This window comes from Lepidothrix coronata, unplaced genomic scaffold (genome assembly GCF_001604755.1).
Source record: "Lepidothrix coronata isolate B3197 unplaced genomic scaffold, Lepidothrix_coronata-1.0 Scaffold33, whole genome shotgun sequence".
NCBI lineage: Eukaryota > Metazoa > Chordata > Aves > Passeriformes > Pipridae > Lepidothrix > Lepidothrix coronata.
The window spans coordinates 6,100,441-6,125,322 of NW_016690213.1; the positions used below are offsets into that span (position 1 = coordinate 6,100,441).

At 40.9% G+C, this 24,882-nt stretch overlaps 2 protein-coding genes across 4 annotated transcripts in view; one reads left to right on the plus strand and one right to left on the minus strand.

The window, feature by feature from the left end:
- RHOQ (ras homolog family member Q) lies at window positions 1-18,280 on the plus strand. Of its 3 annotated transcripts, none has more exons than XM_017811641.1 (5): window positions 1-311; window positions 449-507; window positions 15,936-16,100; window positions 16,861-16,956; window positions 17,682-18,223. In XM_017811641.1, the coding sequence occupies exons 1-5, from the start codon at window positions 170-172 to the stop codon at window positions 17,835-17,837; spliced, it is 618 nt and encodes a 205-aa protein (XP_017667130.1). In that variant the 5' UTR covers window positions 1-169; the 3' UTR covers window positions 17,838-18,223. The 3 variants fall into 3 exon arrangements, with proteins under 3 accessions (XP_017667130.1, XP_017667129.1, XP_017667132.1); XM_017811640.1 differs by having other exon boundaries at window positions 126-311; window positions 15,940-16,100; XM_017811643.1 differs by lacking the exons at window positions 1-311; window positions 449-507 and adding an exon at window positions 4,835-5,024 and having other exon boundaries at window positions 16,003-16,100; window positions 17,682-18,280.
- PIGF (phosphatidylinositol glycan anchor biosynthesis class F) overlaps window positions 18,017-24,882 on the minus strand; it is a 19,016-nt gene continuing 12,150 nt past the window's right edge. The window contains exon 5 of the mRNA XM_017811639.1: window positions 18,017-18,395. Within this exon, the coding sequence (XP_017667128.1) occupies window positions 18,282-18,395 (114 nt within the window). The 3' untranslated portion in view covers window positions 18,017-18,281. The remainder of the gene's footprint in view (window positions 18,396-24,882) is intronic.

The window sequence follows — 24,882 nt, forward strand, 5'->3', positions numbered from 1 at the left end:
CGCGGCCGGGGGAAGGCGGCTCCCGCCGGGCCCAGCGCGGCGGCGGATGGCGGGGGGGCCGCGCCCGGCGGGGGCCGGCGGGGGCGCCCGCTGAGCGGCGGCGGCGGCGATGCCGAGGGGCCCGGCGCGGCGGGGCGCGCCCGCGGGGCCATGAGGGCGGGCTCCGGCCATGGCCCATGGCAGCGCGGCGGTCATGCTGAAGTGCGTGGTGGTGGGGGACGGCGCCGTGGGCAAGACGTGCCTGCTGATGAGCTACGCCAACGACGCCTTCCCCGAGGAGTACGTGCCCACCGTGTTCGACCACTACGCAGGTGAGCGGGCGGGGGGCCGCGGCTGCCGCCCCCTCTCCCCCCTCCCTGCTCACTCCATCCCCCGGCCTGGCCCTGCCGGGGGATGGGAGAGGGTCGGCCGGGGGTGCCCCCCCTCACGTGTTTCTCCCTTCTCGCAGTCAGCGTCACCGTCGGGGGCAAGCAGTACCTGCTGGGGCTGTACGACACCGCCGGCCAGGTGAGTGCCGAGCGCTGCCCGCGGGCCCCCCGGTCCCGTCCCCCCGCCCGGCGGCGGTCCCGGCCATCCCTGAAGTTATTCGCAGGGCTGCGGTCCGAGCTGGGCGGTTCGGAGCCGGGTTGTCGGGGGAGGGGGGGGATTGATAAAAACCAGATTTAAAAGAAAATCGTCGATCCAACCCCGATTCCTGAGGGCAGGCCGGCGGAGACGGGCTTTATTTTTAGCGGTGCTGGGGCCAGGGCGCCGCGGCATCGCCCGGCGGGGGCGGAGGGATGCCCTGCGCCTCCAGGGCATTGCTCCGGGCCGGGCATCGCCCCTGGCCAGCCCCTCTCCCCCCTGGGGTGCCGATCCTCCGCCGGCTTTCAGGTGGGAAAATATGCCCCGTTCAGCACCCAGGGAACACGCTGCCTCAGCCGCCTCGGGTCGGATAGAGAGCCAGGCTGCCGGAGCTTGCCTTGTTTGTGCTTTACAGCGCTCAAATAGCTCCTAAGAGTTGTTTAAACTAAAGGTGGAAAATAATAACGTGGAAAAAAATATCTCAGCCACTGCCTTTGAGATAACCTGGGTTTCTTGTGCTGTCCCAGACAATTCGAGTGATTCATTTGTTTAAGATTACAGCCGGTTGTGAAAGATGCTGTGATGTCAGCATGGCTCTTAAGTAACTTTAATGATGGATAAAATACTGGATGTTTGGAGGGATCACTGGTGTAGTGGTTTCTAAAGGGCTCCATGATTCAAGTCACCTCTTTGTTAGCTTAACTTGCACGGCACCAGCTGCGGGCCGAGCATGGTCTCCTCCGGGGTTAGAGTACTTCCAGCTTTCTGGGGATGCCTTATTAGAAGCAGTTTGCAAAGGGCCTGACCCCAGGAGGTGTGGAGCATATATGGAAATGCTGCGTGGGTTTCTGTAAAGTTGTGTATTCCTTATATTAAAACTTCTTCTTGCAGCATGAGCATGTGCTTTGGTCTCACATGACTTCAGACATGCTTCCTTGTTGTAAAGAGCAACTAGTAAGATAATCTCACCGAACTTGCATAGACTGAAGTGGTAATTTTTAACCATGTTATTCCTATACTTAATTGAACAACTGCTGCCTGAATTAGTGTACCTTGTTAGATCTGCATATAGCCTTAGGTAAGGGAATCAGCATTTGAATGGTCTTTTATATCTTTGTTAGGCCTGAAATCAGTAATATAATTAATTCCATGAGGATTGTAGGAAACAGCCCCATTTCCAGAAAGCTGATACCCTGAAGGGTGAGACTCTTCCCACAAAGACTGACTTCATGGTTGTTATTTCACTGACATAAACACAAACTAGTCAGATTTATGCCAACTAAATGCATTTCTTGTTACTGTCATAGTCCTGTTTTTCAATAGTAATTGGTTCAAAACACGGCTTGTAAAATGTTGCTTAAGTAGGTTACAAAATGAGTATTTAGCGCTCAAAGAAAGCATTTGGTTAATATGCAACTAATTTTCTTTTTTTTTTTTTTAATAGTGAGCATTGGAAAGTGTGAAAGTGACCTTAGCACTACTGTACATATGCATAGTGTATTTGAGGATGCTGTCTCAAACTGCTTGTGCTGGGCTTGTTGCTATTAATGGGAGTATGTGTTGTTAGCTCTGTGTAACCTTAACTAAGGTGGTTTTGTGGTATCCCACTCTGTGTGAATGTGCTGAGTACAAACCCAGGTGACCTTTGGCCTCCTCAAAAGTTAGGAGGGTAAACTGGCTAGTTCACAACAAACAGCAAGTGAAGGTATTCCTTGTTACACTAAAAAAATTTTGTCAGTGTGAAGTTGTATATCCAGAAGTGTAACAAGTTGAGGTAAGCTTTTTTTCTAGTTTCTGAAAAGCTGGATTCTTCAGTTTGAATTACAGAGCAGTTTTTGAAGTACTTAGGAACAGATCTTGCTGGTCTGATTCAGAGGAGCCTCAGCTCATTTAGGGTCTTTTAATGAGGCTACTTAACAGATATATCTAGTCTTGGCAAAACTCCCCTTTTAGTCAGACCTGTGGTGCTAATAAAATCTTTACCACTATGCCCATCCCACTTCAGCATGTTTGGGGAACTGGTGGACGTCTGAGGCTTCCAGTCCAGCAACTTCATTCAGCTAAAGGCCGCTTTGTCAGAGAGTGGGCTGAAAGCCTGTCTTATTTTGCGTAATAGCAGAAAGCTTCCTTTAAAGCTTAAACATATATAGTAAAGAGCAGAAGAGACATGAGTTGATGATGCTTTCTCTGTGGTGGGGAAACAGCATGCTGTATCTCAGACATGCCTGCTGCCCAGAGTTGGGATTTCCGTGCCAACATACATCAGTGCTTTTATTTCTAATTCTGTCACCCCCAAATTGTTTGACTGTAGAATACTAGCCCAATAGTATAATTTTATCAAAACTTGGCAGTGCATGATCACTGTGGTATCTAAGCACTTCACAGTCTTCAGCATGTTTATACTCCTAGCTCTGGACAGAGTATAGGTACAGTCTACAGATCTCAATTCAGGGGGAAGAGGAGTGAGGGAGTAAATGAAGGTTTAAACAGTGACTTACTCCAAATCCATGCATGAAGTCCATAGCAGAGCAAAGACCTTTTGGTTCATAGCTGGTGCACAGTAGTCTCATCGCCCTGAAATACTGACTTATTGGTGTGTGGGTCTCTTTAACTTCCGTGGTTATGTATTTAGCAACTTGTGACAGACTTTGCTTTGGCAGAGGAGTTGCAAGCTTTTGAGTTCATCCAGTACTCATTTCTAGCTTGCTTCTTCATAACACACACAGGATCACATGTAGTAACTATAATGATGACATAAGGCCTCATATCTTTGTGAGTTTAAAGTAGGTTGAGAATAAATCCATTAAAATCCTATTTTTCCTAGTTATACATAGCAGAGAAAAATGCCACTAGTGGTTCACAACGTTCAGTTTATATACAGGCCCTTGGGTGTGTGTGAATTCAAGGCAGTTCTTCTCTGGCTGAAAATACTGAGGCCCTGGTTCAGCAGAAAATAGCCAGTACAGCTGCTGAGCAATGGAGGCTCTCAGAGCCCATTTGGATTTGCAGCTGTGGAGGCAGCTTCCCATGTCAGGGAGGCATGTAGGAATTTGGTGCCATTCCTCCAGCAATTCCTTCCAGAGGTGGAGCCAGCAGCTCCTTTTAGCCTTCTGCTTGCACTGTGTGGGCTTAAGAGTGGGTCTTAGTTTCTGCAGGAAGATGAGATCTGTGGAACCTACCTGCATTGAAGATCTGCATCAGTGCACTGAAATTTAAATGTGAGGTGCTTGTGATACTGATGCTTGGATGCCTTTGTAGTTGACTGTCTTGCTCTGGGAGACTGCGTCTCAGTACTGCTCTTCATTGAGCAGGGCTATGTGGCATAATCAGCTTGGGAAGAGAATCATGGCTTCATGAGGGGTCTGTTAAGATCACCACGTTGGAGTGCTTCTGAACTGGTGACAACTGATTATCATTTTGATCTTCCATAATACCAGTAATACTGCCAGCTCTCATGATATTAACACTTCTGGAGAAATGTCTGTAAGCACTAACAAAGAGGTGTGGTGTGTGTCCCCTTTCCATGTCCCAAATGATTGGGATAAGTGGGAGGACACACAGCAGTTGCCTGTGGAGGATTTCACTCTACATTGAAGGCTGTTGTTTAAAATGGCAGTTGGGGTCCATCCTCCTGCCAGCCCCTTTTGCTGTCAATTTTCATTCATGGTGTCCCTTTCCTCCAGTAGGTGCTGACCGCATACAGGTGGAAGTCTTGTTCTGCTGCTGTGAAGGATGGTTGGGACCTACAGGGAGGATAGGGAGGCTCCAGTAGCAGAGCCTGTGTTGCTCCTGTTTCTGTGGGAGGAGAGATGCTGAGGCATAGCATGGCTGTTTGGTGCTTGTTTGGCACCAGGCCAGCATCTGGGCAGTGCAGAGAGGGGTGTGGGGAATCTTACTATGGTGCAGTGCCTCATAATAACATTTATATCCTTCAGCATCACTTACCGTTGTGGTACTAGTGTGGCCTGGTTGGACAAAGCTGAGGTAAACTGTGTTCCTTGTCTTTTCACTTTTATATCTCTGCCTTAAAGGCCTTAATATGTGGTCAAGGCAAGAGGGCATGGTCTCAAGTTGTGCCAGGGGAGGTTTAGGTTAGATATTAGAAAGAATTTCTTTACAGAGAGGGTGATCAGACATTGGAATGGGCTGCCCGGGGAAGTAGTGGATTCTCCGTCCCTGGAGATTTTTAAAAGGAGACTGAATGTGGCACTTAGTGCCATGGTCTAGTAACCGCAGCGGTAGTGGATCAAGGGTTGGACTTGATGATTTCAAAGGTCCCTTCCAACCCAGCTGATTCTATGATTCTATGATACAACAAAGCTCTCAGTGCCTTCTCAACTGTCACCAAATTAGTACCACAAAACACGCTAAGCACAGGAGCACAACAATCTACTTCTTGGTACTTCTCAGTTTAGGTACCGATGATCAGTCTGGTTGCAGCCACAGCCATCTTAATTCAGGTACACTGATTTTTTGTTTGTAATGGAAGCCCTGATGTTAAAAGCAATTTTTTTTAAAGTTGGTCAGGCTGCTGAAGTGTGTAAAGCTAACTCAGATATTAGGAAGATCTGCATTAAGGTGATGTGTAAAAACAAATGGTTATAACTGTGAATGTGCTCATGTGTGAGGTGTGGTTATTAAATGGATGGTCACCAAACTTGCAGCAGTTGCTATAAATAAATAGCGGTAATCTTTAGACTCCTTGCTGGCTGTTTGTCTTGGCTTTGGTAGGTAGCCCTGGGCTAGCAGGTACCACTCTAGTATCCTACTGAGAGGAGAGGCAGCTGCTGATCATTTTGGCTAGTCTGTTATGAAATAGAAATGCTCCTTCTCAGAGCACACTGCTTCTTCGAAGTTGCCCCTACCAGGCAGTCGTAGTGCCAAATGCCAGCCTGGAGCAAAGCAGTCTCACACAATGCAAAGCCTGCCATCCTTTACTGCAGAGTTGTAAACACCGAGACCTCTAATGTGATTTCGGCAGATCCTGATGTGAGATATTAGCAATTAAGATCCTGTCCCCTTTCTGTTCCCCCTTGCGCCTCCCTCCTCCCACATGCATTTTCCCTCGCTCCCTTTACATGTCCCAGCCGAGCTGGCAGCTGGTGCTGGGAAGCTGTGAGCTCATGAGCTCACTCCCGGCTGGCGTGCTGGCCTATGAATAGCTCAGCCTCCGCTGAAGCTGCTCTGTGCCTCAGGATGTTGCCAGCCACGTAGATTTAACAACTGGATGTATGCAGATAAAATAAAAACATGCCTAGATGCTCCCTTTGGAATTAAGGTTTTTCAGTGTAAGAGGAGGTAAAGTACCTGAGCTTGCAATATCTGTCAAGAGTTCTCTAGACAAGGGTTTAAGCAAAGACAGATTTTCCCTTTAAAAGGAAGGGGACTTGTACTTTCAGATTTGCTTTTAAAAATGGCCTTGCAACAATAATAATCCCAGTGTGAAGCTTGCATTGAAATGCCTCCTTGTGAGCTGTGACTCACGCTTTGAAAGCATCACAGCTTTCCTAGAAGGATAGGTAAGTTCTGCTATCGCCAGATGGGGAGTCGCAGGATGGGAGATGTTGCTCTGAGTTCCCAGAAGCATCCACTGGATAGATGTTGGAAACTCAAGACATTTATGTTTAATTTGCAGAGTGCCAAAAGCCCCACAGCTTTTCTGAATAGCGACGCCTAATTGTGTTAAAATCAAAGGTGAGGGATGCATTTGAAAATGTAGATCCAGAATATCTCTTCCACATTGACAGCAAATTAATGGCAGGCCAAAATAAAGAACCCAAAGCAAACTAAATTTGAGAGGTTCTCCGAAACTTCAGTTTTTGATATGCTAAAAGCACATTTCTATGAAGCGTACTGACCTAGAAAGACTCTTGCTAAACATTGCTTATGTGGCCAAGTAAAAAGCCCTTTTTCCTGGGTTAAGAGTCAGTGGATATCCTTTAGTTTGTGGCAGAGTTCTGCCTGAATTGTACTCATTTATAATTCCTCTGAGGCATGGCATGTTTTGATGCTGTCCAAACATCATCAGATAAAAAGGCAACACTGAACACAAGCAATTGTTATTGCTCTTCCAGCACAATGTTACTCTTACTTCCTGACTTCATTTTAAGTTAGTGTGTGCACCTGCAGTCAGTTCAGTATCATATAATCCACAGTACTGCAGGAGGCAGAAGTGATGGAATGGGACAACTGGGTAAGGTGGCATGAGCTGATGGAGAGTTTCTGATAAAGAATGTATAAGACCCTGGGAATTTTCGTCAGGTTCACAGTCGGACTTCTTGACTGAAATCTGTTTCCTTTGCAAAGAGCTCTTCATATTTTCGTAACTAAGTATAAAAATGCATAGTTTTCATTCATAGCCTAACTCCTGATTCAGCTTCCAAACTACATCTTAAAACAAACTAAATTTATATTTTGACTAGAATACTGCCTCCACAGCACTGACCTGCAGTGTAAAAGGGCTTATAGTCTGTTAGGGTGTGATCCAGAGCTCTGTGCTAGCAGGCACCCTGATTGCTGATTTCAATAAGCTTTGTTCCAGTTCCTTTATTGAGAACACATGGACAAAGCAGACATAAAACTCACTCCAGCAATACCAAGGTTTTGTCAGTCCCAGGCATTCAAAATGATGAGTCAGCTATTCCTATCTGCAGACACTGCTACCTAAAAAAACCTAGGAAATCATAATGGGTTTTGCCCTTTGCTGCATGTGGGTTTTCTTTAAACCTTTGGGCTTCATGTATTCAAGTTTTCTCTGTATCTGTGGGGTACTAGAAATTTATCTTTCATTTAAAAGGTGAAAAGGATGTGATTTTTCTCCACAAGACTCCAGGAAACTGGGCTTTAAGAAATAATATAAAGCACACTGATTCCAAATACTGCAGTTTTATTGTGAATTATAAACTCCAACATCACTAAAATGGATGCTTTGGGACAGAATCACAGAATGTTAAGGGATTGCAATGGACCTTAAAGGTCATCTAGTTCCAAGCTCCGCAGGGACACCTCCCACTAGACCAGGCCTTACCTAATCTGGCTTTTCAGGACTTCAGGACTTTTTTTAAACCTCCAAATTAGCAGTTAAATTTGTAACAAAACTGCCCCTCCTTTAATGAGAAAAAAAATGCAAAAAGAGGGCAGACGGGAACTGTATCTTTTTACTGCTCTGTTCTGTAGTTTTATAAGCAGTCTATTGGTTTGGGTTGGCCACTAGATAAGTTGCGTTAAGAAAAATGTGGCTGAATGCTACATGAGACTTTCAGCAGTTCTGGAGAGGTTGTGTCATTTGACACGTTAGCAGCTACTGTCCCCAGTCTGTTTTAATCCTGCTCTGTGCTGCATCCGTGCTGTGGCACGTGTGCAATAATTCTTTGCTATGGCTGGCACTCGCTGGTGTGCGCATAAAAATGCAGGTGGCAGCATTATTCTCCAGGGCAAAGGAACATCTGTCAGCATCCTAGGTGTGTATATTGCTTCAGATGAATAAAACACAAACTGAGAGTGCCCTCAGGCAGGTTGCGCTCTAAATTAGATGTAGTCGTGAATGCTTAAAGACAATAAGAGGACTTAATGGTGGTTCCTTGTTGGTCTGAGTTCCACTTGGATTCAATGTCGAGTCAGTAAGGGAGCGATGCCAGGTGTGACCTGGGATGCAACTTCAGTTAGGACCAAGAGATAGCCCAGCCACAGGCAGTGAGATGGCTTACAAATTCCTCACTTGAGAAAGAAAAACCGTAGGCAGTTTTTCAACATCTGCTGCAGTGAAATCATCAAGTGTTTTACCACATTCTTCAATGGAAGCTGTTAGCCCTGACAAATTGGGACTTGACATAAAATGAGGTACAGAAGAGTCTTAGCAACTTCTGTAATTCCAGAAACTCTTTCACCATGATGTGTCTATTCAATGTGCACATGATGGCACTGGTACTCTGACACTGGTACTCTCCTGAGAAATTGTGTGATGTGGAATTAATCTGGAGGAGTCAGTGTGAAGCTGTAGTCTTCTGTCTTACAAAGCTGTTGCTCATCTCTGGACTGAAGAATGTGCTTTTGGGGTTTATTTGTAAAAAGTGAAAGGGAATGGGATACCTCACTGATCAGTGTTTCTTGTCTGATCAGGATTTATATAGGTAGTAATTAAAAGACATGTCTGATATGATATGGATAATTGTATTAAACCAACTGCAATCTATAGGCAGTTTTGCCTGGGAGAACAGGACATATTCTTTGAAAATAAAATGAAAGAGCCCATCTTTCCAAAGAGCAGGTTCAGCAGATGATCTGACCACATCTCCTGTGTCAGGGTGAAATTTATTTTTTTCCTTTGACTGCCTGTATCTGAAAGAATGGGAAATCCTGATTGTTCATGGCTGCAGTCACCACAACTGGGGTGAATTCCTTCCCTGGGGAAAATGGAAACCCTGTGTGGAAAGAGTGCTGTTCATAAACTCACTGCCAGTGAGAAGGGAACTGGCACAGGAACACACCGCAGTGTTGATATTTCTCATGGGCAAGGAGTGAAAGGGTCTGTCCATGGCAGTTACTCTACTGCTAGCAACTGGTTTAATTGAAGGTGTTTAAGTGAAACTGTGCTTGCCAATAGTGCTTGCAGTCAGTTGAATCCATGTTCTGTTGTTACAGATGCTAAAATAATAAGCCTTATGGAGAAAATGCAGGAACTTCCACTTCTAGAAAACCATGAAGAAGCCAGCAAGTTGAAGTTCTTGTGGTGATGGAGAGGAGGGAGGGAGAGTGCTGTTTAGACCATCTAGGAAATAGTTTAGCATTACCACACGGCAAGATGTAGGATTTGGACAGTATTGAATCATACATTACTTACATACATACATACTAGGATCAAATCCGAACACTTAAAGGCAATTTTGTGTATAATTAAAGAAATATTCTGTCCTTCCTGTCTCTGATGCTCTAAAATCCATCTTACTAGGCTCCATCTTCCAGCTATTTCTCTCTATACAGAAAAGCTTTTCAGACATGTAAGCAGTTGCACAGTTCTCAAATATGCCAGAAGGAAAGTTTTGTAAAAAAAAAATAAAAATCCTAATTCACAAACCCTGGGCTTTTTCAATGTATAATTCATATGTCCTTTGAACAGTCCTCCTCACAGGAATTCAGAAATGGATTTAGATCAGCTTACTTCATTTTTAGAATACAATGGAAGAGCACTTACCCTGCATTCTTGAAGCCTTTTCTATAAATTAAAAATAGATGCTGGGCCCAAATCAGCAGCTTTTTGCACTCCCTGGGAAACCTGTGTGAGCAAGCCACAACAGGACAATTCTGCTTTCTTTAGCAATGCAAGCTGTATCCTCAAAAGCCTGAGAAGAGACAGAGGGTCTGTAGTGCACTTTTCCCCTGCAGCCAGGAAATAATCACTGCATCTCATTTTGCGTGTTCAAAAGCCAGTGGCCACAGATACAAAATGAAATGCAGTGATCAGTGGAACAGAGCTTGGGTTGCAGGACTGGACAAGCAGACATTTTATGGCAATGCTGTGTCAGTCCAAATTTCAACTTTCTGCCAAATGGTCCTGCATTACTGGTGCCTTCTTGTGAGCGGCAGTGCCAGGAAACCAGCATCCTGGGGGACGCTCCACCCTCCTTCCTTGCAAAGGGTTACAGTTATACAGCTCAGACTGAAAAAAAAATGGAGAGTGCTTTTTAGCCAAGGAAGCAATTTGTGCTTGGCATGGGGCAGTACAGGCCACTTCCCTCTCTCTCCTCCCCCACCGAGCATCTCCTAGAATCAGAAACCACAGGGTGATTCAGCGGGGTGAAGTCTGTTTCCTGGTGTGCTTTTGGAGTAGGCAGTTGCTTTCAGAGGCTTTGCCTGGTGCTTATGGCAAAGCTGCAGATCAGCCTTTATATCCAAACAATTTGGGAGAGATGGCGAGATGTGTCCAGGGGTAACTGTGAGCTGTTACTAAGTCCCTGGGGTACATGTTATGTACAACAGTCATTAGGGTTCATTTCTAAAGTTTCCCAGAATATTACAGGGACCTGCTGAAACAGAAATTTATTTTCAGGGAGGGAAACTGAAAAATGAAGGAAGCTTTGAAATGCACTTCAAAAATTAAAGTATGGCAATTCATATTGAGAGAGGACTTCTGCCTGTTATTACCAAGCCCTACTATGAAATCGGTTAAAACCTGGGCTTTTAGCTGGGATTTTGCTCTGCAAAACTCTGCCTCACTGAGCCCCTCTGAGCAGCAGTAGTGATTACCCTTTGCTGCTAGAGGTTGGATTCCTCTAGCAACTCTGCCTGATGCCTATTTTTGGCTTCCCCTCTAAAAACAGATGGTTGGGAGTGAGAACCTCCTCTTACGATTGCTGTTGTACGCTGTGAAAGCAACAGATGGTTGCTAACACAGAGATCACAAACCCAGAGTTTTTGAGCTCCAGATTTTCTTCCAGTGGTGCAAGCTTTATTTTGTTCTCTGCCATCGACTTTATGCCTCTTGGAATAGAAAAGAAATAGGATTATGCTTTTGTTTATAAGCATATGTCAGTAGAACTGGAGGTGCATTGTTAAAATTTCATTCCTAAGCTGCAAAAGACATAAAATGATTCACTACTTTTGTTTCATCAGAGTACAAAACACCTAGTGTGGATTAAAACACCTTGGGCCCCTGCCTCAGTGTTACTGACATACCAGAACTTGTTTTTTCCTATTTGCTTAAAGACACTGGCCCCCATATTAGCAAGGAAATAAAAATCAAACGGACAGATCCAGCTTAACATTGTCTTTACTACCTGTGGCGACAGATCTGAGAGGTGTGAATTTCCTCAAATGTCTTGATCAAGATGTGGGAAGGTATTGATTGCAAAGGTCTAATAGCTGTTCATCTTTCCAAATTGGATAGAGAGACCTTGATACCATTCCAGATGAGAAGGCCTACGGTCTCACATTACTGACAGAGGGGTAAGGACCTCTGTCTCTGTCCCCATCACTTCAACTTGGGCCAGGAAGAGCATGATAACCATGAAACAGAGGAGCTACAGAGTCTCTAGTATGACAGAATTCCTGTATGCCTGCACCTCTCACTTCAGTTTTCTAATAAATATAAGGAAATAATGCTTTTTGTGTGTCAAGAAGGTTATTCAGAAATAATAATACTCTGCTTTCTCTTAGTTTATTTTTTAAAAAATATTCCACTGCACATAAGGTGTGTAGCTCAAAGGAACATTTTGCAAAGATTAATGCATTACGCAGCTAGCAAACCTCTACAGATGGGAAGATGCAAATAGAGATATAATGATTTGCTCAGGACTACATATTGTGTCAGTGGCAGAGTTAGGAATATAGTTTGTGTGGTTTTAAATGTGTCTCTCAGCTGATATGCATGGAATTGTGCAAAAGTGTTAGTTCAGAATCAAATGTATGACTTGAAATGCATTCAGCTTTTAGTCTGAACAAACTCTTGAAATGAGGAAGAATATAATGCTGCAGAATTGCAATATCATTCTTCAGTCTGCATACAAAAAGTTTCTCAAGACCTGTTTTTGAATATGTGAGAGCAAATCCACTTCAACATTCAAAATACAATGAAAATCAGTGATTCAGTATTCAAAGAGAAGGAAGAGAAAATCTCAGGCAGATTATCAGGTACTGTAACATGGAAAAAGAGACTTAAAGGACAGATTTTAAGGAAGTAAGATAAAGGCAATGCTAGATATACCTGCAGAATATCAAAACTGGGGCTAGACATACCTGCAGCATATCAAAAGTAGGGTGACGTGATAATTTAAAAATATGAATTTTCATTGTATGAATTTCCACTCTCCACTCTTAAAAACAAAACAAAAAGCCCAGTTTGTAGTTGAGAAGCCAAGTCAAGTCATTACTTTCTCCATGTCATCTCCTTTTTCATGTGTACTGGGTATTGGCAGCTCTTCTGGGTTTATACAGGCATACTAGGTAAATGATGAACAGTCCTGCTGCAGTGTCATGTTTTATAGGGATCATATCATATCATGTTAGTTAAGTCAACATACTTGTGTCCAATTTAGTTTAAACTTATTACATCCCTCGTATTTTCAGCATATTTTTCTATCTGTATTCACCTGCTTCAGCAAACAGCAAGCAATTTTTTTTTAAAGTTCAGAGTATGTTGGAGAACATGCCTTTTCACTATTATAGCCTGGAGTTTTTGAGACATATAACTGATTATTTTGATCCTTAGTGGCTTTCTTGCCCACCTTATTCACATTCTTAAAATATTCCAGTTAAATTCTTTAAATTTATTTTTAATGCCTAAATATATATGCAGTGTCTCCTCCAATTAGATTGTCTAATTAGTCTAACTGCCATACAGCGTGGTGTGTACATGCACTCAAATTGCAATTTAACTTGACTGGCTAGTATAATTAATTTTGCCATTGCATTTAATTTTAGAATAAACCACATTCATTTCCTTTACACTAGATTCAGGAAATAAATTATAGTTAAAGCAATAAGATTTTTCCAGGCTTCTCTAACATTAAGTCTAAATTAATTTGGTATTTCAAATTCTTCTACCCAGTCCAGCAGTTATGTAGGCCCAATACATCACAGAAAGTTTACAGGTTTGATTGCTATCTCTGAGGGGTTGTTGGGGAGCAGAAGGAGTCTTTAGGCACAAACAGCCTACTAGATGTTGGTAACATTTAAGCAGGGTCTCTCTCAGGAGGACCCAGGATCAGTCTAAGCATGTGGTGGAAGGCTTTGTTAGAACTACCTGCCACTATTAATATCAATATGAATCTAATGATCAGAGCTACAGGCAAGGTTGAAAGGAGAGCCTGACAGCACTGACGGGTTTCAAGCAGCAGGACTGGTGGGTATAGCCAAATTCTCTGATTATTTAAGAAAGCATAAATGTAGTGAAGTCACTGTTGCGAATACCATGTACATCTTTAGCCGTGGTACGTGATGTATCCAATCACATTGTACTTGCCCCTTCAGGTTAACTTCTTAATTACACTGGAGGGACCCACAGCTTGCCCAGTGCAGATGGGACAGGGAATAAATGAAAAGGCACATAAACAGATGCAGGAGCAGGAAAGGAGTTCAGATCCAAGATCAGCTTTAAGAAAATGATTAATATTTACTATGAATAAAAGGTCCATCTGTAATTTGAAATGGATTAACTAAAGAGGTATTTTAAGGTTAATGGACTAACATAATTTCCGGTGACAGCAAAATGCTTTCTGCATTCCAGCATCCAGTGCAGACAGTATTCTAGTTATTGTAATCCAGATGTGAGATTTTTAGAAAATGTTGAGTGTAGTGATGGCAGCTCTTTGGTGGTAGGAACAAATTATGGCTTTAAACTAGATATTTTCTTTTAAAGAAACTTATTCAGTAATACTCTCCACATATGATTTAGTAAAGCTGAATTTGAGAGCAACTGACAGATCCTCCTGTGTGTCCTTGCATGCAGATTTTGTACTCCAGGGACCAGCGTAATTTGCAGTTGGGAAGCTTCTTTTAGGATTTTGATCTCCACCCCAGAAAAACATGAACAACCATGAGCAGGATCTAACTATATTCAGTAGTAAAAGTAAAACGTAAAATACATGCTTAAAAAAGAATTGAATGTTAAAGAGTTTCAACCTGCTGTGGTGTTCTTGAAGTTATTTCTGCTTTCTATGATGAACGTCCACAGATGTGGAAAANGGTTACTGCTTTTTTTCTTTTGAATCAGGGCAGGAGCCTGACACTAGCAGGGAAAAGGCCTGCCAAATGTTGTAGTTTCACAGTGGTGCCAGTTACTGTGGTTGTGAAATTGGGAACCCATGTTAACAACTAAGCATGCTCTATTTTATTGACAAACCTGTATACAAAGCTGACAGTAGAGCCTATAGTCAAAATGGCACATGAGAATACTGATTACAATTCAGAACACTGTAAAATAGGCACTGAAGAATACTGGTCAATGGTCACCTCCTTGCTAGTGCAGAATCTCTGCCTGTGCTTGTCTTTTCTCCAGTTCATGATGAGAATAACAGCCCTCTTCTTGTAGCTGTTGACTTCCAAATGGAAAGATGGGCCTAGCAGAAATGATTCTGAAGAAGTTCTTACGTGTTTTCTGAAATTCTAGTGACCATGTTTAAAACATAACAATCAATGAAGGCTTTTTTTAGGGGTGTGACTATAGGTTAATAATCTGGTAATGTGACTGTTGCCAAGGAAACAAAAATCTAATTTTCTGGCTCATTTCAAACATGGAGTCGAATTACATTTCTGTCTCTACATTTAATGAACAAATCGTTCCAATATTTGTGAGATTTAATTAAGATGGGGAGCTTACATGGGCAAGAGGGAGGCTGCTGCAACAGCCATAACAAACTGCTGTTTATTGTGGAAGAAAAGGCATAAATCCAGCATTTGACACTGTCTCTGCAATGCCTGGGCTCAGTCTTAGTTGTCTATGTTAAAAGCAACACCAAAACCTAAGGTAGAAATGGAAAGGCATTGGTTCATTGCCAAAAACCAAAGGAAGCCTTGCAGAGAGAAGCTGGGGCATGTTCCCTTCTGATGTTAGCTAAAATACATGGCAAAAATCCACTTTCTCTCTTGCTAGAATGGGGATGATTACAATAGGGATGATGCTCCTAGATGCCTGTCTTGCCACAGTATTGTATGCCCTGGCAGTATGACTGGTGGCTCTAAATGCTGTGGCCCTAAATGACCCAAATAATAATCTTTTCACACTAACCCCTCCCCAAACAAAAGGCATTAATATTCCCCTGATAGCCTTGATCCTGGATTTCTGCTCCTTCTGACCCTTTGCTGGGCTTGCTTACAGAAAGCACAGTCTAGACAAAAGATCCTACTGCACTGATCTCTAGCAACAGGACCGTAAAGCTTCTAAGAAATAAAATTCAAGGAGGGCCTTAAATATCACCTCTACATCTGATCCAAAATAGAACATTCAAGTGCATTAAATACCCTTAATCTAGCCTACGTTTGTATAACCTTGCCTGGATGGCTCTGCAGCAGTCACATCTGCTTATTTCTCTACAGATAACCAACCTTTGATCTGCAAGTGTGTTTGAACCATAAGCCTTTTTTTTTCAAGTATAAACTTTTTAAAGGGTAGTCTTTACACTGTATATTCTCGTACAGAAGTAAATTTCCATCAGTATTAATACACTTTCCAGAATACTTAAATTCACATACAGTTACCCTTATATGCAGATATTGCTCTAGCAGCCACACTAACTAATCCGGAAAAGGTGTAATCATTCAGAAAGTTTCCCTCAACAACATTTGTGAAATCTGAATACAGTTTCTGAATATAACTTTTAAAATTAACAAAATACAGGCAACAATTTAATATTGCAGATAACAGAATTTTTCTTCCTTAGGAAGACTATGATCGTCTGAGACCTTTATCTTACCCTATGACCGATGTCTTCCTTATCTGCTTCTCAGTGGTAAACCCTGCTTCATTTCAAAATGTGAAGGAAGAGTGGGTACCGGAGTTGAAGGAATATGCACCTAATGTTCCCTTTTTACTAGTAGGAACACAGGTATATCTGGTTCTGTTCTACTTTATTTAAACAATTAGGATCGTTGTATGGTGCTTTTTTTCGGGCTGAAAGTTCAGGCCCAACAGGACTTGAGCAGCACCTCCTTCTGCCTTTGGAGCAACAACCTTTACAGGTGGCAGAGAAACCTAGATCTGTGTTGTTCTCTAATGAGCTACCTCTATTTTGTTTAAAAAAAACTTGTTATACCCATTGTAAACAGGGTGGCAAGATTGGCTGCATATCTCCATCTGACTTTCTAAAAAGTCATGGGACTTACGGGAACAAAATTGTCTGCCCATGCCCATGTTACTGGAAATACTTGGGTCCACAGCTATTAATCATATGCAATATTTGCTGAAGTAAAGGAGCAAGGGGAGAAGTGAAACAATTTCCTCTTGCTTCTCGTGGGCAGTGGACTGAGCTTCATCTACGAAGTGACCCACATCTTGGTATCCTGTTTGAGTTAATCTTTCTGCTGCTGCTGGATACACATTTTGGTATTCTGAGATGATCACATCTAATTGAAGAGCTGAATTACAGAATAAATGTTAGGTCCTTCTCGATTAAAGGTAGTCGTTCACAGCTTAAATTTAGGGCTTTTAGATCAGGAATGGTCCATGATCTTAAACATGATATGACTCCCTTTTAATAGACGTAACACTCCTTTAAATAATTATCTTTTAAAAAGAGGGTATCATATTGTCTGCTGACTGTTGTTTAAAAAAAAGTATTCCAACATGACTGTGATCTTTCTTGCCAGATTGATCTTCGTGATGACCCAAAAACTCTGGCAAGACTGAATGATATGAAAGAGAAGCCCATATCTGTGGAGCAAGGACAGAAGTTAGCAAAAGAGGTAAACTGGATATTCCTAAATGAAACCAAATAACAAAGAAAAAAAACCCCTATTTCCACTTGACTCCTTTTGCCACTTTGCCCATTTCTTTTACCGGTCCGTGTACGAAACCTTGTGACTGGTTACCAGTTGACAATATTTACTTACGTTGCTGAATAGAGGTAACAAGCAGACCTGTGTAATTGCACTTTCCTGTTAGTAATAGTTCTAATTTTCTGCATAGACACCTGTAAAAGCTATATAAGATGATTAAAATCACAGACTGGTTTGAGGTAAGAAGGGACCTCTTCTGCTCAAGCAAAATGTTTTAAGCATCTTTTAAAAATTATTTGAGAATATTATACTACCATTTTAACTACTATGTGGATAATGCTTATCAGGACACTTACTTATAGAGTCTTATTTCTGAAACACAAATTGGTCATGTAATTCTTTTTTGCTGTTTAATTATCAAACATACCTTAGGACCCCACTGCCAATCTAAAGAGTTTATTTAATATGTTTCCTTTATAAACCAACCAATTTAAATACCTTCCAGATCTCTGGTCAAAAGACAGATCTTATTTTTTCCTACACCGGGATGCACATCAGTTATGGAGATAACTTTTCTAGATTGCAGCCAAACATTGTAATGTCACCATAGAGGGGGGAAAAAAGCAGAAGTGCACAGATGGAAGTGAACAGCTGAGATATATTGCTATTGAATTAACTTATTTTCTTGACAGATAGGAGCCTACTGCTATGTGGAGTGTTCAGCTTTAACACAGAAAGGACTGAAGACCGTTTTTGATGAAGCTATTATAGCCATTCTGACTCCAAAGAAACACACAGTGAAGAAGAGAATAGGCTCAAGATGCATAAACTGCTGTTTGATCACGTGAGAAACATTTGACAATGGCCAGGCTTACTGTGAAATTCTACTGATTTTAAATACAATGCATTAAGTACATAGTGAACTTGTTACAGGTTTGAAAGCTGAACCTACGATTCTGCCTTCTACAACCAGTGAAATCCAGAGGAATAAAATCAAAGTCAACAAACTTGTAATAAGAAGCCACCACACCTGTTACAAATATTTTATTCAGACTGGAAGGTACAATCTCTCAGGGTTACATAGTCTAGAGGAAGCAAAAACTGCACCATGCTGAAACGGCATCTATGTGATTTTAATGAGTGGAGATGCTTGGCCTGAAGTACTCTAACTGAATTTGGACAGTCTTCTGCTTTGACTATATAAATATATATATATCTATCTTAAAAAAACAACTTTTGCACAGTCTGTATGGAATCTGCACAAAGAAATACCTTGTCTCTCTTTGCTCCAGTTATCTGCTTTTGTATGTAAGCTGCTTCCGGTTCCAGTGTATCCACAGAGGTGCAATAATCAGACCAGCCATATAGCCAAAGGTAGCTCCGAGGGAACAGGAAATGGGCCATACCTGAGGGGAGAACACAAGGTAAAAGCAGACAATGGTGAAAATGTCTGTGGTTTTTTTGTACTTTGTGAGCACAAAATCTAGGTACTGAAAGACAGTAGTCTTATTCTACTTTAAAGCTTGATGTGCTTTCCTAAAAATGCCAAAAGCTTAACAATCATCTTCATGAACACTACATGCTGTTGTACAGTTTTTAATTAAGATGCATTAAAATGTAAGAAGGCTTCTGGCTCTTGCAGACTTAGTTTGATAGTCCTGAAATTCTGTGGAAAAAAAAACCTTAGAAGTATTTATATCCCCTGAAGTGTTCAACTAACCTAACTTCCTGTTCTGCTGCATACATTTGGAAACCTACACCTCTCACGGTGTTTTGAAATTTTTAGAGGTGTGTATAAATGAACTAGTATTCAAACAAGGGCAGAGACTGAAATGGATAGAGGTTTGTTGGCTTTTTTTTTTCTTGATGAATTTCCCTCTGGCTCTAAATTTGGAAACTGAGCATCCTGCACCCAGTTCAGCAAACATGTAGTAAACTGGTTATGTTAAAGAGAGCTTTAATTATAAGCTCTATTTTCTAGTATAAGAACAGGGAGCTGACTCAATAAAGCTGACTCACTTTCACAAACCATCTTGTACTGAGGCAGAGTAGTAATGGAATTCTCCCCCTGCCCTTTTTTTTTTTCTATTGGTATTGATTTGCAGGGAGGAGTGGCCAAACCAAGACTTAACCGTTCTGTCCTCAGATCTAGCTTATATTACTAGTCCACTACATATTGCATCTGATGAAAGTCTCAACTAAGTAAGTGATTAAAAATATTTATTGTAGAATAAACAAATTCCCATCCCTCTTCAAAATTCTCCTTTGCATACTTCTTTTTATTTTGTAAGGAAAGGTTTGAAATTCCTGCTGTACAGTGCATATTCCTGAAGCAAGAACAGACTGGACTCTCCCACTCTTTTATTTTTTTAAATTAAGGGGGATATTTCCCCCTTCTGTAGTACTTGAGACTGAGAAATGCATTAGACATTAGAGAAAATATCCCAATCTCCGAGTCCAGACTTCTTTTCTACTTCACTTTAACTTGCAACTCATGAATATCAAATGAAGTTACTCTTAGCGCTGTTGGTTCCTCCTTTCATTTTTCTAGCTCTGATTCTTTACTTCATTATCATGTAAAAGAATATATTTATTCACAGCTTCTGATCATAGGAATTTTAACTATGAATAAGAGTAATGTATTTTATCCTCTGCTCTTTCATCTTCAGTCTCCTCAGCTGTTTCATCTTCACATTCCTTAGCATTTACAGTTTTATATGTTATTTGGAGGTCTTAAGGAGTGTAGCAAAGATGACTATTAAACAAGGTGCCTTAGGTACTCTTTATTGACCTTGTTTCATTCTTCCATTTTCAGACATTCTGTCTCTGCTACTTGTTTTTGTTGCTGAGTATTTTGGCTATTGCCTCTCAAACCAAAGATTTGCTTGTTTTCATTCATTTAACAGTGGTATTGTGTATTGTAGATCATCTATTAAAAGCCTTGAGATGCTTTGGCACGGGAAGATACTATGTGTATTTGAAACTCACCTAAGTTTGTGGCCTTGGCTAAACCTACACTTCGGGTGGATCTTTTCAACTTCTAAATGAAATGTAATTATTTCTTGCATTTTGCATACTACACACATCTACAGGACAAAACAATAAAGTCCCTGCAACCCCAGCTGCTCACTCAGTAACATTCAGGTGGAACACGACTCATACTTACTTATCCACTGATGAAGTCAAACACCACTCTAATACCCACAGAACTATGGAGAGAGGCTTCTTAACTTGGTGGTCTTTTTACATCAAATTCTCTGAGTGATCAACGATCCTTCATTAAATTTTTACCTACATTAGGTGAATTTATAGTTGCCTGTTTGCTTTTCACAAGTATAGGTAGGTAATGGACTTTGAATTGACCATGTTCCCTTAACTAAAAAGTCAGTATCCCTGATGACCCATTGACCCTGTATATTTTGGTATTTTGTGTATAGCGGGTGATTATTGGTACGATTAAAAGAATCTCTGATGATTGTTGTAACTTCTTTTACCTGACTGAACTGCAACTTGGGACATGATTTTTCAATAGTTATGTGATTTTTAATATTAATTATGCCTCTGTCTTTCTTCTAAGACATTCAATTTTTTCTTTGCTTTTTAAAAGTCATAGTTACCTTACAGAAGTTTCAGGCTGTCTCACTTAACATGTGAGTCTCTGACCTCTGAACCCTCACCAATGGCAGGTAGTAGCAAAGACAGGGGACAAAGAGAAGAAACCATAAAACACTCCATCTCCCTGTCTAAGAATAAGAAAAAATAACACCACCTCATCCCTTCTAGTGGCATAGAACAGTGGGGTACTGGGCCAGGTACTTGTTCTTAGTCTGCTGCTCAGCTGGCCCAAAGCAGTTCTGAAGGCAGTTTGATTGTCCTTTTGAATTAAAAGCCTGGACTTAAGAGCATCGCTGTCCTCATGCTATTTTCTCTAATCCTAAAGACAGCGCAAAACCTCCTAACAAACAGGTAATAATACTAGTTTTGCACCTTTTATTCTTGACTGCTGGCCTTTAGGCTACATATAGCCAGAGGCACCCATGAGTATATCTAAAGCAGCAAGTTATCAAAGACAGATGAAGATATGGCTCTTGAGCACATCAGCTGCACTAAAATAACAGCCCTTGCATATGCTTTTTGTCTGCCTAAGAAAGTGGGTTGCTTTTTTCTATGAAAGTGGGTTGCTTTATTTTGTATTAGCTGCTGGCCTCATTTTTTGAGACCCAATCACTTTCTGCTGGACCTTTTTAAATGACTTTGACTTACTTGATCAGTCTGCTTTTGCCCTATCTTTCATATTATCTCAAACTTGATTGAACTTCCCTGACTTGGTATGAACTGCCTGTAAGTGATAGAAATCTAAGCAGCTAATATCTGTGTGCATGTTCCAGGAGATTCCACTCCACTTGTTTAAAGTATGCAACTTGTAATACACCCCCCTCATCCCCTGAGAACTTTTCAGCTCAATTTCTCCTATTTCATGCTCCCTTCTGCCTTGAGGAAGCTGCCATATCCTACCCCAGTATTGATGCCATGTCTAGGCTGGGTCAGCAGCAGGGGAATAAGATGTTAGGCAACATGACCTAGCTGCACGTTTTTTGAGGGGGAAGAAGGCTGATCTGGAGAGAAAAGTGTGGGGGTTGCAAGAGACAAGACAGAGTATTTTTCATGAAACTGTCATGAAATGCCTTGTCTGTCCCAGCAGCTGGGAAGCATCATCTACCATTCTCACAGCCTAATACAAGAAAAGTCAGTTTACATATCAAAGGCATGATGAAAAGGGCAATTTTAACAACCTGTAATGATTACTAGGAATCTGAACAACAGCTTGGCAAAACCAAATCTTAACAAGAACAAAAAATGCATTTTAAGGGACAGAGTGTGAGAGTTAATGCAAAATGATTTTGACTTCTGCTATTTGTTTTTCTTTTTGCCTTTTCATCTGACAGCAGTGTTAGGACTTCACAGTGATTTCTTTAGGCTGGCTAAATAGACACTGCAGAACTGCAAGGTTTTTAGTATATATTAGAACTCATTTTAAGAATAAGGACTCAAAATAGGAATTACCTACCCTTCAGGACACAAATGAGCTAGTTTCCTCAGCGCTCTTTAGAACACCTAAGATTCTGTGATGTGAGAATGCTTAGCATATTGCATGGAAAGCAGAGCATGTTGCAGATCCCAGCACGGTATCTAGCTCTGCTGCACTGTGCATGTAGTGAGTTAAACCAGAATTCTGACTGCATGACAATTTTGTCATCTATTACAAGTCTGTAACTTGCATCCCATGCAAGGGGAATTACACAGGCATTGATAAGGACATAAAGGCCAGATTCTTCTAGACCAGAGGAACAACACCCTATTAAAGTTTTTAAAGATACTATAAAGTAAGCAGCTGACTGCTGGAACTTTCATTATACATATGCAAATACAGTGGGGCAATCTACTGTACTTACTTTTCTTTTTAGTAAACTTAGAGTGCTTTTCTCATATTCCTAAACTCGATTTTTTGTATGCTTACTGTTTCAAAAGACTAATTTCTGACTGTCATTTAGAAAGCTATGTAATATTTTTTGTTTCATTTTAAAACTGAATAAATGAGCACAATTACTTTCCCTCCCTGTTTCTAACATGCCTTAAATTCCTGATTGTTTAGTCTGTACTGTCTTAAATCAGTACATGCCTTTAATCTATTTTGGTTGCATGCACATGTTAACTAAAAGTGTCTTATCACATTGTACAGAATGTGTGTGTTGACAAGAACACACTGAGAAGAAAGTGTGAGGTTTTTTTCAGGCTGGCATTTGTAACTAGAAGTTGGTTTCATGGATTTGTGTTCTAAAGTTATAGCAAGCATAACTGCCTTTGATCTCACCATTAAGGTTTACATCGAGAAAACACATTATTAAATAAACAATGATAACCACACTAAAGTGGAACAAGCTTCTACCTCTGTTTAAAACAACTCCAACTGCATATTATCCCTTCTTCTCACATTAAGCAACTTCTTTTACAACACAACTTTCCCAGTAGGTAGTAAATCCAAAAAGAAATACAAGAAGGAAACTCTCAGAGCGGTGTTAAGAAGAACCAAAGTAGTGTGAAAGCTTATAGTCCTATTTCAGCTTACTTGAGTAAGCACCAAGAACTGTACCCAAGATTCTGCAGATTATTTTTCAGGGTACAAATGTCTGAGAGGTATCCAAGGCTAATATTTACAGTCATATTGGCTAAATTACAGGTCAGTCAGTCAGCTCTAGTGAGTTATATCAGCACTACCTATTATGTTTGCAGTATCCAGTATAAAGTGGGAATATAGCAATTTTACTTCTACCCAGTGATAACACTGTAGGCAGAAGTCATTGTTTTGAAGTCACTTTTTATCATTAGTAACAGGTACTGCAGATAAAAATTATGCTACAAAAAACAGCTGGGTGGGCATGCGTACAACAAACACAGAGACGTGTTTTAAAGGTTTGATATCAAAACGTGCAATAAACCCAGGAACTCCACAGTATGCAAAATCCAGTTGTCAGTGATGAATGCCATGTCTGGAATATCGGTTCCACCACATCTTGTTCTGCAACTAAATTACCTCAGGCTGAGTAGAGAAAGGATGTGTCTAGTAACACCTAAATTGCCCCCTTCTGTTTCAGTGGTGGTGTCCTTTAAGGTTCCAATCCTCAGGTGACACAGGAAGCCAGGATCCTAATCACACGTGGTTACTAAAAGTACACCATCAACTTGAAATAGGCAATCTGAAAAAACTGAGCAACTGTAACAAGGGAAGTTATTTTCTATTTCTTTTCTAGAACTCTCCAAACTAACTGCAACCCTTACATACCTGCTGTGCATCAGGGGGATAGAGGCAATTAGAGAGAGATGTACAACTCTTCAAAAGTTGAACACTGTCTAGAATAGCCTTATTTAAATGATCATAATTAGATGTTGCAAACTATTTTAAAAATTGTTTAAAAAACACTGGCAAAACTATTCTCCCAGTCTAACTGAAACATGTCTGGCAGAGTAAGTCTCAAAAAGTTGGGGTTTTTTTATTTAATACAGAAATGTAACTACTGGAGGACTAACCTGCATTCCTGTAAAGCAATTATCTTTACCTTTGTCTGAGATAGGCTGAATTCTGCAGACCTATAACCAGGAACAGCCATAGACTAGGCCTCCCTGACCAACTGTTTTGCAGTTGCAAAATAAATTTTTCTTAAAACTAGCAGAGGAGCAATATGCATGGCCAGATTATGTTGGAAAGTTGCTTTAAGAACAACAACAGAATAATAAAACCAATGAGTCATCAAGATATCAACTGGCTTTCAGCAATATATTTTATACTTCTAACAGAAATGCTTAATATATTTTTCATGTCCATTCTGAAACATTATTCGGATAACTGGTGTTATTTTATTTCCAAAACAATACTCTGTTCCTAATAAGCAATATTTACTTAGCATAAAATTTGTTATACGCTAAAAAAAATGCATTTTACATTATTATTTTTAAATGTAGACAGGCCCACCAATCTGAATATCCCCTGTATGCGTTATTTTTCAAACATAACATGGAAAAATAAAGTGAAGATTTTCTGAGACATCTGTATTTATCTTGGTTTTGTTGCATGTCACAAGAGGTATGCGTAAAGAACAGGTATGTTTTCTTTGGTTTATGAATAACTCAGCATGAAGTACTATTTGGGTTTTAGCCATTAGCACATGAATTGGAACTCTTAGTATGAAATTCATCATCAGGTTTACTCCACAGAACTCTGAAGTACTTGGAAGTAAAAAGAAATTCTAGTGAAAGACACAGAAGGCATTGACATCTGATTTTATGATCAGGTAAGATATAGGTCGTAGTACAACAGTCTTCTCAGCTTCCACTGAT

Coding starts and splice junctions, on each gene's coding strand:
- RHOQ (XM_017811640.1), top strand. CDS start 151: ATGAGGGCGGGCTCCGGCCATGGCCCATGGCAGCGCGGCGGTCATGCT. Junction 508..15,939: donor TGTACGACACCGCCGGCCAG/GTGAGTGCCGAG, acceptor TTCCTTAGGAAG/ACTATGATCGTCTGAGACCT. Junction 16,957..17,681: donor GACAGAAGTTAGCAAAAGAG/GTAAACTGGATA, acceptor TTTTCTTGACAG/ATAGGAGCCTACTGCTATGT.